At 32.0% G+C, this 14,712-nt stretch overlaps 1 protein-coding gene across 1 annotated transcript; it reads left to right on the top strand.

The window, feature by feature from the left end:
- The first annotated feature begins 852 nt into the window (after nt 1–852).
- LOC118762953 lies at nt 853–6,997 on the top strand. Its single transcript, XM_036501987.1, has 2 exons — nt 853–984; nt 5,878–6,997. Exon 2 carries the CDS (start codon nt 6,207–6,209, stop codon nt 6,780–6,782), a length of 576 nt encoding a protein of 191 aa, XP_036357880.1. The 5' UTR covers nt 853–984; nt 5,878–6,206; the 3' UTR covers nt 6,783–6,997.
- The last annotated feature ends 7,715 nt before the right edge of the window (nt 6,998–14,712 follow it).

Raw genomic sequence — 14,712 nt, 5'->3', positions numbered from 1 at the left:
TACTTTTTCGAAAATGTCAGAAACTTTAGAATGAACTCAAGAAGAATTAGATACAAAATATTAAAAATTCTGTATCATACATTACCATGAGTTGTTCAATGTACTGGAGTACCAAAAATTAACGGACTGACATTTCTATCTCATCATACCACATGTATTTTCTTCTATTTGTCATGAATTAATTTACCAACGACGATCGCCTGTTTTTCCCAAATTGTACTAAAAAAAAATAACACCAGCCATTTGAGATACATTCGGAGTTTTTGATATATTCAAGCTTCACAATTGAAACGAAAATTATTAATTAGAAAATAAAACATATGTAACACGAATTCTATATAAGTAAGAAAATATAAATCAAGCTTAAATCTGAAAATAGTAAGCAATCTGAAAATATTCCGTTTCGGATATATTAAAATAAAAAATTTTGAAATAAAGCTTGGAAATAATCTCAAATATCAAACTAAAACATGGAAATAATTTCGAATAAAAAAGAATTTATTAACAATTTCACACTCTCTGCCATGTTATATTTTATGAAGTAAGAATACGAAATTGACTCATGAACCTATAAACATGGAATACTGCAATATCATACAATGATGAACACAGTATTCACGTTCACACTATTGAAACTGTCAAGAGAAGAATTTTAAATTAGGAATTTACAGAGCTGATCATCATATTATATACAATTCCTAAATGTACTAAAATCTTGGATACTTTCAAGGAAATATGAGATCTCGTGCTAACAGTGCACTACATGTCAAATAATATTATTTGCTTGTTCTGTGTTAAATTGAAAAAATTTCAAATGTATTCGCATCAATTATCAACAGTAGTGACGTTATTATTTTAATTTTCTTCAAGAAATTTGTGCTCAGGAAAATAATTCATAAATGTGATTCGAAGATGATATGAATAATATTTTAGTGTTACATCAACAAAAAATGGAATAATGAACAGTAATACATCTATATGAAGGTAAGTTATATTAGAAATATTCAGTGTTAACTTTCACATATAATGCTATTCTATATATTCTAGACTAAATAGCTTTCAACAAAAAAAAAAGAGAAACAGAAAAATAGATACAACAAAGCTAAATTTAGATACTGAAGTCACGTAAAGTTTTGTAAGTTTAAATCATCCATGGAGAAACTAATTAATTTAACGATACAATTTCAATTTTTCATAAAATAGATTTGCATTATAAACAGAAAACAAACATAGTATTTAGAAACACTTATTTCCGCATGTTAAATCAAAGCTTAGTCAACTCAAAAGCAATTTAATCATATTCGAATTCTGAGCAATAAGTGCATCTGTCAAATATATATATATTATATATACATGTGTGTGTGTGCATCTGTCTGTCTGTGCATGTATATATATATACGTATACATATATAGGTGCTTATGCACACACACACATGCGCACGAACGCACACAGCCAAACATACACACACACATATACAAATATATATACGAGTGAGAGAGAAAATATCTTTACCTTGTTTTCTTTCTTTCAATGTTCTACGTTGAAAAATAAGAATCTATATATTGAAATTATATATGCTTATATATATATATGTATATGTATATATATATATATAATATATATATATATAATATATATATATATATATATATTGACCTATGCTCACAAACGTGCATAGACAAACACACATGTATGTACATATATATTTATGTTAGTGTGAATAAATATAGATGTATTTCATGTGTGCGCATATATATACATGGATGTATGTATGGATATTGTACGCACGGGAGTCTATATGCATGCCACTGCTCTTTCGTTCTTGTATCTTATGAAGGACACTTCCTGTTTTATTAATTCTACGAATTTTATTTAGGATAATACATACCCCTTATTTTGTTGCCATGTTATTGAGTTCGAGTATCACGGTAATGCTGCAGCAGTTACTGAACAAAATTTTTGTCTTTCAACATAGTCAGCATGTTTCCTCTGGAAATCAGGTAGATTTATCTTATATTTTGCAATTGATATAAAGTCTATCATTGATATTATAACTAAATCGTTATCGATTGTTTAATGCGTTGGTATTAATCACATTTTCGATGCACTCTAAGGTCGATTAAATAAAGTACCAGTTACGCACTGGGGTCGATATAATCAACTTAATCCGTTTGTCTGTCCTTGTTTGTCCCTTCTGTGTTTAGCAACTTGTGGATAGTAAAGAAATAGGTATTTCGTCTGCCGTTACGTTTGAATTCAGCCGAGATCGACTTTGCCTTTCATCCTTTCGGGGTCGATTAAATAAGTAACAGTTACGCACTGGGGTCGATGCAAGCGGCTTAATTCCTTTGCCTGTCCTTGTTTGTCCCCTCTATTTTTAGCCCTCTTTGAGCAATAAAGAAATAAATATAGTACTTACATCCTTCTTCAATACATATACGTATGGTCCTGTTCTTGTTATTTGAACTAATCGGAACTAATCAAGAATACCAGAACTAATCAATGATGCATTTGCACGCTGTTCCTTTTTGCTATTTTTATACTTTTATAAAATGTATACAATGCGTGCTTCAATAACGACTACACTAATGTATGAAATGACAGAGATTTAGCTGTTGCAAATATGCTACTGCTATTGTTATTCGAACTTAAATCAGAACTAATCAAGAATAACGACCAACATTGTATATTTCTTTATTGCCCACAAGGGGCTACACATAGAGAGGACAAACAAAGGGATTAAGTCGATTACACCGACCCCAGTGCGAAACTGGTACTTTTATTTATCGACCCGAAAGGATGAAAGGCAAAGTCGACCTCGGCGGAATTTGAACTCAGAACATAACGACAGACGAAATACCGTTAAGCATTCCGCCCGGCGCGTTAAGGTGCCTGCCAGCTCGCTGCCTTAAGCGACCGACATTGTAGCCTTTACCACCTGAATTGCTTTCACATAATGTATACAATGTGTACTTTATTACTGAATAGGTTAGTGTTTGAAATGATGGGTATTTGGCTACTCTGTTTAGAATGTTGAGTGACATCTCAACATTGCTTAACTGTATGATGTGATATCTGAAAATAAATCGATCGTGGATCACAGTGGTGGTTTTCTCTCAAATGTTATTATGGCGCTTCTTTTGATGAGGGTTGTATTGGCTCTTCAAATACGTATGGAATAATTATGCTTTATACCTATGAAGATGCTCATTTTTTTCCATATATGTGGAGCCATTTATTAGAATTTTACAGTTTTTATACATTTAGTCCCTAATATAATGATGTTTATGTAAGAATATCTTTCTTCCTCTCAACCTATCTATCTATCTATCTATCAATCTATCTGTATGTCTGCCTGTCTATCTATCTGTCTATCTTTCTATATATACATATGTATATATACATATGTATATATACATACATGCACACACACCCATACGTACACACATACATACATATATACATACATACATGCATGTATATATGTAACTATAAATGACTTCAGATGTGTATGTGTTTAACTTCCGTATAACTTGTCCACTCTTCATTTATTACAACTACCTATAATAACAATATTGCTTCTTGTACTAATCTTCGGTATAAAACAGAAAAGTGTAAGAGAGCTAGAGGGAGAGAAAGAGAGAGAGGGGAGTAAGGGAGTGTAGTAGTATGTGAGTGAGTGACTCAAAGAGAGAGAGAGAGAGAGAGAGAATTGGCTTCATATGAAACTAATAATTGATTCCAGTCTGTGGAGGTCTCCGTATTCCACAAAGAACAAAGTTCACGTTCCGTTTTGGCTGCTTGAAATAGCAAGTAAATTTTGCACAAATCGTACTTTACTGTGCAAATTTAAGGATAAGACAGGAAAACATTGAACACAGTATGCTTGCATATTAAAATCTCTCTCTTCCCCCCCTCTCTCTCTCTCTACACACACACGAAAATGCCCGGAGTAGCTGTTCTTCCCTAGTAAAAATAATTTTACATCAACAATGTTGTCGAATTCTCAGAAGGTATAACGTATCCATGCATCTGACACAGTCCGTGTGAAAGGAAACTTCTCGTCCAAGAGACACGAGATATAACTAGCCAATAAGCGACTAGATTAGCGCTGACGTTCTCAAAAAACAGTGACTCTTTCATATTTTGAATATTAAATTAGACACGATATTTATGTTCTAAATATCTGTTTAATGTGGGGCATTTTATTTGAGCGCCGAAATGTGTTGACAAAATTTGCGTTTAAATAGTTTAAAAAGCATAGCCTATTGCAGCTGTATTAGAAAATGCGGCGATAATATTCTGTGTTTTTTTCTGGTCATCACAGGAGAATTTTCTTATCTTCGTTAGGAATTTACTCTTTGTGATTTGGTTTTAGCAATGTTATTTATGTATGATTTTATGAGAGATCAACGGAGATAGAGAAACCCAAAGATTATGACAACTTGAAATATTTTTAGCTGCATTTGGTAAATGGTTACTAAGTATTATTGACACCTGTGGGTAATACTTTAATGACATGGAACTAGTGTTGTTACTATACTTTACTAGAAATAAGAACAATCAAGCATTTAGCGTACAGAAGCAACCATGCAAGATATATCACTGAACATATAATAGACGGAACCTGATAGAGTACGTATTTTATATAACGTCGGCTTACAGGCTTTATTTGTTCAGAGTGAATAGGTGTATCAGAATGGCATACCAGTCCATACTTTATTGGGATAGTGTGGCATTAAACTTCTCATATAAGGGATGTGACATTTAAATAGCCGATAAGATATTAAATTAGCGAGGAAGTTTTCAAAAAAGACACCTGTACCTGACAATGGTTTCAAAACAAAAAGTAGATTTCTATCTATGGGAAAAAATAACACAAATATGCGATTTCAATCAGACACTCGTAAACATACAAATATATAATTTATATATATGCGTATACAAAGATATTCACATACACCTATTATTTATGTTCTTGAGGAAAAAAACGTTGCTGTAAAGATTTACCGAAGGAATACCTCCATACAGGTAATTTTTTATACATGTGACTTATATGAATTCCTGCTATAGTAGATAAGTAAAATTATCGACAAATATCTAAATGAAGAAATATTGGTTTCTTCAGATACTTCGAATATGAACACCTTTACATGCTACATAATTTATAAGTAACAATGTATTATAGCAACACTTAAGTGATATATATTACATTTTTCTTTTCTTTTATACGCAAATATTTCTCAAGAAACAGTAAGACACAGGATAAACGTCTTGCAATAAATAGTTACTTCTTACACCGCTATATTTTCTGATACTGCTGAGCCGACTTTATCTTTTATCGTTGTGAAAGAGACAGAATATAAGAATGTATAAATTGTACCCATTTTCTAGGTTTGCAATAAAGTGAATACTGTAATATATTACAAAGAATCACAGCACGAATCTTCGAGAGCTTAAGGTAATACTGACTGATGGTATTCATATAAATATAGAAAATATTCACAATTATCTAATGTATTTAAATGAATGTATCTAGTTTAAATTACAAATGTATATCTGGGAAAGAATAGAATTCGATTAGAATGCGAGTGAGTTAGTAATATTCGTGTTAGGCTTTCCAAACGGTTAAAATTTAAAATATCGACTGACTCAAATAGTAAGTACTGCAAGTTCTTCAATAGATTAAGGCTACAAACGGCTTCGAATTAACAATATTTCTATGTTAACCATATACATACATATGTGTATCTGTGTTTATAAATCTGTATGCGTGTATATATATACATATATATATATGCTTCAGAAATAACGCTTTCCTAGTGTTCTCGTTACTCTTTTGTTCGGAGTTTACTATTTCCCTTCTTCTTTTTCAGATAATCACGATCAAAATATCGGCATCATCAGGCATTAATAAAAGGGATGTTATTTTAATGCCATTCATAAATATTAATAGTATCAAGTGACTAACAACAAAATGTCGTTAGTGTACGGTGTGTTCATTTAAAAAGAAAGGAAAAAATATTTGATTACGTGTGTTCTCAGAAAACAAAAACTGAAAATATGCCTGATTAATTGCAAATATTTTCATTTCTTCAATGCAAATTAATTCAGGGAGAACCAAATCAATTACACATGGTTGAACACTACCAAGCAAATTTATTTAGTGAAGATCAAACATTATTTTCTAACTGAATTGTTCAACATGGATAGGATACAAGAAATCGTTAAGACAGATGAAGGTACAAATTCAGAACCAGAAATTCTAAAGCTATGTGATATTGATGAAGATGAATGGAACTATTCTACGAATATGGATAAAAACCAAACTTCTTCGAATGAGAATTTGCGTATTTCAGACACCAGTACATTAGAAATTAATACAAATACATTGGATAATATTGATTATAAAAATAAGCCATCAAAGAAGCAGCGTCGTTTTGGCATTTTTTACATAAAAAACAGAGATGAAAAAGACTGTGTCAGTGATGGAAATGAAGCTGTAGACATTGAACAAATTTCAGAATTAAACGATGTTGTCCGAAAAAAAAGTTGGTTGTTGTTTCGATCAATGGGTAATATTCCAAATCCTGAAGTATTCAAATGCAAGCGTTTTCATTTTCGCCGAAATGCTATTTGTGACCCATTTAATTTACTGATGCCTCAAAAACACAGAGAAGTGACCGAAAAGGCAGCACAGAAAAGAAAAGGTTCAGTTTTCAGAAGAATAAAAATTTTCTTCCAAGTACAATTAAATATTGACGGTGAAGAAGATTTATGAGAATCTATGGTTGTTTTCATTACAAAGAATTATATCACAGCTAAAATGGTGGCTGAGATTGCATTTTGAAACATGGCATATCAAACTTTTGAACTTGTATATAGATGTGCTACAGCTAATGAGATCCTTCGGAATTATGGCGTTCATGCAGACTACTTTTTAAGTATAAAATTACAAAAGGTGAGATTACTTAGTGTGAACTTCCCGGTTAGATAATCCGTTTGAATGATTGTAATATTAATTTTCAGAAAAACATCATTATTCGCCAATATTGACAAGAAACTGATATTATTTATTGTAACAATTCAAACTTCTGGATATATTATATATTCACTGATAGAAGTAGTCTATCAGTTACAAATATTAACCAAAAACGTATATTAGCTCATTATTCTAGCAAATCCTACGTGAATGCATTAAGATCTACGCTATTTGCAATAAGAATGTTATTGCTTTTCTTTTTATTTCCTTTTAAAGTAAAATGGTAACTCGTAAACCTGAAGGTGTAGCCCAATAATTTAAGATGCTTATATGTGGATTTCATTATATGAATTTACACACAGTGAATTCTTCATTGGAAATTGCTGTGAGAATCAGAGTGGTAGAAATACTGAAAGCTAATTTCTATCGTAATATAAACCTGGTTAAAATTGACTGTATGTTATAACCTGAATGCAATTTGGCTATATGCTTCCTGATATTTATATATTCCACAGACACATCTGCATAGTACCATAACAAGACGAGTACAACTAAAACAAATTAATTTAGCTAGTTCCCAAAAAGTAATTCAGTTTTCCTTCTCATAATCTATGATACTGTATAATAGGTGGTATAACACGTGGGATTATAATTAATAAGAAAATCAATAGTCACTTAACGTATGTGTAACATGTATATTACAAGATCGAGAGATATATTTCTATTTTTCGAAAAGATTTTCCCTAGAGGACTAACATTTTCTTTATCAAAGAAACTTTTGCAAATCTATATCAATGACGTTCTATGTCTCTCCTTTCATATGTTTTCATTTTTCTTTATAATTAAAAGACAGTACAAAAACTATTACTGACTTTATTGTTTTCTCTTTTGGGAACCATTTGCAATGAATTTATTCGATATTAAACATCTGCTTCTGATACAATAACACACACGAGAAAAAATGGAAGATATATAATACCCATTAATAATTTATATTTGTGAAATAGAAGCAAGCAAACAATAGCATAAATCTAACACTAACACATGTATTAACAATTATATCTTTCTCATATATGATTCAAATACTTGGCGATACCGCCATTTGTTCGTCAATATCCTTATTTTAAAGATACATTTAAAAATGTGTGTCGCATTGAAATCATGGGTTTCATATATGAATATATTTTAACTTTAATTTATATATTCTCAAAGTTTTATAATTTGTAAATGTTGATAGAAATTTTATCTGAAAAAGAAAAAAATTAAGATGGATGCAAAACTTATTGCATTTATTTTGAACAGTTAAGATGAACCAATGAGATTGCTACCGTATGGTTTCACTTCGTACAAGAAATAAATTCGAAATGTCTTCAAATCAGCTTCCATCATCTTTGGAAGAAAGTATTGGCTAAAGCAGACGTATGTCCACAGATATGTGGCTTCAATGCATTTCATTACGTCATTTAAATCTCGATCAACATTACCTAAGTGAATTACATATCCTAATAGCGTAATATAAACAAATTATGAAGATATATTATATACATTTCATAAATGCACTTATGTCTGTCAACTTGCAAATTGTACAAAAGCATCTGCTTAGATTGGTTTTAAAAATGCTATTTTAAAAGCCAAATTTGAATAGAAATTACAATACAAACATTTTCAGGAGATTTTATTCTTAAAAAATATTACAACGAGTTTATCTAGTTTCAAATTATATAATAGCTATTTCTAAACGGAGCTTACAATAATCGTTGATATCATTGTGAGAAATATTCATGAAATAGTCCTTGCTACTATCTGCACAAGGCCTGAAATTTTTCTTTTATTGTTGGGGTCGGGCTACTCGATTACAATGACAATAGGGCTTAGCATCGATCCCAAAAGGATGAGATGCACGTCAAACTCGACGTTATGCGTAATCAGAACGTAGAGCTGAATGAAACGTCACTAAGAATTTAGGCCGAAATGCTTAGTATTCTTACAGCTGGCGGCATTATATAATAATGGGGGAGGATGAACCTTTCTACTGGAAGCATAAGGCCTTAAATTTGGGAGAAAGGATTAAGTCGATTACATCGACCCCAGTGCATAACTTATTCAATCGACACCAAAAGGGTGAAAAGCAAAGTCGATGTCGGCAGAATTTGAACTCCAAACGTAAATCCCGATGACTTTCCATTTTTCAGTTCACGGATAACTTTTACAACTTCATTTAACGTAATCTCTCCAGTGTTGATTTTCAAGTCCTTATCCGCTTCTTTTATTTCGGTAGAGATTATGGGCTCTGGGCGATTAAAGATTGTTTGGAAGACATAGCCGACCAAAGAAACCATGCCGGAAAACAATAACAAAAGATCTTAAAAGCAGAGGGTTAACAATGGAACAAGCTGTCAAGGACGCTTTCAGTGTTATAAGTTGTCAGTGTTGTCGCCTCAAGTCCCACAAACAGAATGAGAACCGAATAAATGAATGAATTATAGGCACAGGGCCTGAAACTTTGGGTGAGGGAACTAGTCAATTATATCGAAACCAAAATTTACTGGTACTTCAGCGTCTTCAGCGTAGCAGTGGGCAAAATACCGCTAAGCATTTCGTCCAGCGTGATAGCGACCCTGCCACCTCGACGCCTTAAAATAATAATAATAATAATAATAATAATAATAATATTAATAATGATAATAATAATAATAATAATAATAATAATAATAATAATAATAATAATAATAATAATAATAATAATAATGATAATAATAATAATAGTAATAATAATAGTTGTTATACTTGTCAACACGTCTAGTCTTCCTGCTAAGATGGCTACTGCTGCTGTTGTTTCGCGCCACGTGAACAGATGAAGCAGTTCATGGATGAAATTAAATCCAACGGTGAACAATGTCATTTTATTTTAACACAAACACACGCACACACGCACACACACATATACACACACACACACACATGAAACCATACCAGTTTCACTCACAGGGGTGCATGCGTCAGAAGGGAGGTGTAGTTCTGATTTCATATATATATATGTATATATATATGTATATATATATATATATATATATATATATATATATATATATATATATATATATATATATATATATGGGCTTGATTAATTATGAATTTTCTGGTTAATTCCGTAATGGAATCGGCGGCTTATATTTATTTGCTGCCGATAAATTTGGCGCGAGTGCGATGATTTGAAAATTTTAGGTCAGATATTGCCGAGGCAGGGACGAAATGCCTCGTGAAAAATATCTGTTCCGACTTGGCTATTTCTTACTGATGATTCTAAGGGCCTATGGTAGATTGGCTTGATTTAATTTAATCAGGTTAGTTTACCATTAAACAGTAGATGAAACGGTGCATCGTATAAGAAATTACAGGGTAAATGTTTTTTAATTTTCTCCTGGTTTACGGAATTGATGTTATTTTGCGGTTGAAGCTTTTGGCTGTTATTTCTAGTGGCTGTTATTTCTATTATGGCCGTTCCTTGATGGTGATGTTGAACTTAAAAATGGTCTATGACTATTTAATTTTTTCCCACTAGGCCGCTGGTGGCAAAAAAATTCTACAAAATTTTTTGCCACCCTATATTGATTATATATATATATATATATTATATATATATATATATATAATATATATATATATATATATATATATATATATATATATATATATATATATATATATTTATATATGTATATATATATACATATATATACACTTATATATACTCTTTTTATCTTTTATTATTCTCATTCTGTCTGTCATTTGGCTGCTACCATGCTGAAGCGGCGCCTTGAATGGTTTTAGTCGAACAAATCGACTCCAGAATTTATTTTAAAATTTTATCATTTATTCTATCGGTCTCTGACCGAACCACTAGGTTACAGGGACGTAAACACACGGCCACCGATGGTCAAGCGATGATGTGGGGACAAACATGCGGTCACACACACGCGGTCACACACACTCATATATGCGACGGGCTTCTTTCAGTTTCCGTCTCCTAAATCCACTCAGAAGGCCTTAATCAGCCCGATGCTACAGTAGAAAACATTTGCTTAGGGTGCCACACAGTGGGACTAAACTCGGAATCATGTGGTTGAAAAGCAAGCTTCTTACCACAGAGCTGCCCCTGTGCGTGTATATATATATATATATATATATATATATATATATATATACGTTCCAAACCTCCCCGCGATAGGTGAATCGCCATGTTCCGAGCTATTACTCTATATACACAATCAAAGTTGAGTTAGAGGGCTTCAAATTGTAATGTTCAAACGTTGTTTTGGTGTACGTTAGAATATTGCCACACTCCTACCACCAATTTATAAAGAACTAAACCACACTCCCACCAAATTCTTGACCACGTTGCCACCACAATCTTTAGAGTCCTTTCATTCTAACTTCCCCTTTCATTCTTTACGTTGAATTTTTGTATTCTTTATCAAACTCTCCTCGAATATACACCAGACAACCTGCGTCATTAAAGTATTTGGGAGCAACTTAAAACATACGTATGCTACCAACACCATCCTGCCACACATATTAGCGAAATATGCATCTTATAACACTGGTAACCCGAGGAGATTTCTTCTTCCCTTTGGAGTGCATTCAATTCTGTTATGCCGCTCGCCTCACTACGAAGCAGTGCAGAAGTAAGCCGAATCGATCGTTGTGCTTAATAAAGTTTCCAGTACACTCAATATGACGCCAAATAGTATATTACCAACTCTTCGAACCCATTGATAGGGTGTGTCCAGGAGCTGCAAACAATGCCGAAGTGTCGATTTTCTAGTTTATATTCTTGCTCTTTTTAAATGTTATTTAGTGTTGACTTTTTACAGAATCGTTCGTCGGACAGTTTTGGTTTGGAATTGTATGTATGTATGTATGTATATATACACACAGATGTTAGAAGTAAATAGACATCCCATAAAACATTGTTTTCAGTTTATTCTAACTTGTAATGGTTTATATTTCTTATTAATTGACATTTTTGTTTCAGATTCTATATGTGACTGTTTGATCATGCCATGTACAAAAAAGCCTCGGCACTGTCTGAATTTCAAAGTGGTCGTATTCTGAAGGTGGGTATAGTCAGCGTAAAATACCAGAAAACCTTGGGATCCCGCTTTCTACAGTTAATAGAGTGACTGTGCAATTCACCAGAGAGGGGAAAGTGTCCACATCACCCTGTCCAGATCAACCAGAGCCTTCTGACAGAACCCTTCTCTTTGCTAAGAGAGTGTGGAGGATAATCCGCTTTGCAAGACCTCTGACATAGCAGAGCAAGTTGATGTCAGTCCCAGAACAGCTGTCAGGTATCTCCAAAAACTTTGTTACTATAGTAGAGCAGGAAGAAAGAAGCCAATATGCAGCAGAGAAAAGATTGGTTCAGTGAGATGGGGGTGAGACCATTAGCATTTTGGGACACTGTCATATTCTCTGATGAGTTCAGATTCGCTGTATTTCTTGATAGTGGTCGAGTGTGGGTCTGGAGAATATGTGATCAATAATTTTATGTGAAAAGATCGAAACCAGCAATGAAACACAGCAGCTATTCTGTGACGGCCTGAGGAACAATTTGAAGCAGTGATTGATCAAAGCTGGTGGAGTGTGAGGGAACGATAAACTCAAATACATATGTATCCATACTCCAGAAGGGACTCCTTCCAAACTTCTCCAGTGGTGAAATGATTAAAGAAGACTCTCTATTTTTGGAAGATGAGATTCCTTGTCACACGGTTAAAATTACCCAAGATTTGTTGGAAAACAATGGCATTAGAAAGCTTCCATAGCCAAGCAAGCCAACCACCAGATATGAACCCTATAGAGTATTTGATAAACTTATTCATATATATATATATATATATATATATATATATATATATATATATATATATATATGCAGTAATCCCCCGACTATCGCGAGTTTTGGAATGTAACGCGCGTGATAGTCGGGGGATTACTGCATATATATATGTGAATAAGTTTATCAAATATATTTTGGCCTTTGATAATAGTCTCATTCTACTTGATAAATATCGTAATTTTATTTCAGTTTCTTCCCTATCAGACTCGTATATCGCAAACCGACAACATTTGTAATCGTTCGTAAATTAGCATTGAATTATACCCAATTAAGAGAGTTCATGTGTTTTATTTTTCACACAAATATATTCGTATACATACGTACATACATATATATATATACATATATATATATATATATAAATATATATATATATGCATATAAGTCCTACAAATACATGTATATCTAGATAAATATGTCTATGTGTGTATGTGTGTCTATTCATACAGTTGATTGGATACTTATATATGGCAACATACATGCACATATTTGTATAATTAAATTTATATATATTTTAGTATATATATATTTATAAATATGTGTGTATATATAAATATATATATATTTAGCCATATATATTTTCTATACACGTGTGTGTATGTAATGCATATGCTGACATTAAGTTTATTGATTTAAGAAAGAAAAACTTACCCTCCCTATTAGCTCCCTGCCCTTATTTTGTGATAAATTACTAGTTGATTTTTCACAATACTATTGCCATTCATAACTCTCAAGATGAAATATTTGATTGCTCAAAGGTAGTCATTCATTTTTCCGCATAACATATTCTATAAATTTTATTTTTCTGTTTGTTTGTATATCATATATAGGTTTGCGTATTAATTTTGCCCTCTATCATTTGTTCAGTTTCATTAAAAGGAAATCAAGATGTTATCTGGACATATTTATTTATTTTTTATTAGATGTGTGGTTTACGTTTGTGTATTTATTTATTTTATTGATGAGAAGTAGTGAGAGATTTATATTAACAATGTAACAATACAGTATATAATGTTGGGCAATATATGACATTCACTGATATCTCTTCTCTTGAATTGTATGATGAATGACTAAAAGAAAGTATTAGAAATATGGATTTTCTGTCAACCTTAAAGATTGTCTGAAGATAACTTATTTTATTTAACATTTTCTTTTGCATTTCTGGTTTCTTAACTTTGAAAGGAAGTTCTCGGCAACTTAAAGAATAAAAGTATCAGTCCATCTAACTGAACTATTCAATATACCTAACAAATTTAGCACTAATCAATAGACATTTCATAGACATCTAGAAAATGGAAACTAATAGAGTATTGGCATTTGCATCTCTTTCTGTGAATATAAAATAATATTCAGAAAATCTATGCATTATTTTGACCTGAAGGTTTATGACATACCATTGCCAAAATCTTTTGCTTTCTTCCTAGATTTTGAATTATCAGTGAAAACTGAATGTGCTACCAACACAAATAGACATTAATATTGGCGATCATGATAATGATAATGATGATAATCATAACATTCTCTTCATTCGCCATCAGGGCTCATATGCAGAACAGAAAACAGGCCTTGTAAAAGGGAAAGGGTTAAAGACAATTGAGAATATGTGTGATTATACATATTGGCATCTCTCTCTCTCTCTCTTTCTGCATATATGCGTAAATGTATTTACATATATGTAATTAGATACACACATATATATACATACATACATACATACATACATACAAATATACATACATACATACATACATACATTAATGCATACATACATACATATATGTATATTGATTGATCAATTGAGTGAGTAATTCATTCACTGACTGATTG

This window comes from Octopus sinensis, linkage group LG4 (assembly GCF_006345805.1).
Source record: "Octopus sinensis linkage group LG4, ASM634580v1, whole genome shotgun sequence".
Classification (NCBI taxonomy): Eukaryota; Metazoa; Mollusca; class Cephalopoda; order Octopoda; family Octopodidae; genus Octopus; species Octopus sinensis.
This window is presented reverse-complemented; position numbering and strand designations above follow the sequence as displayed.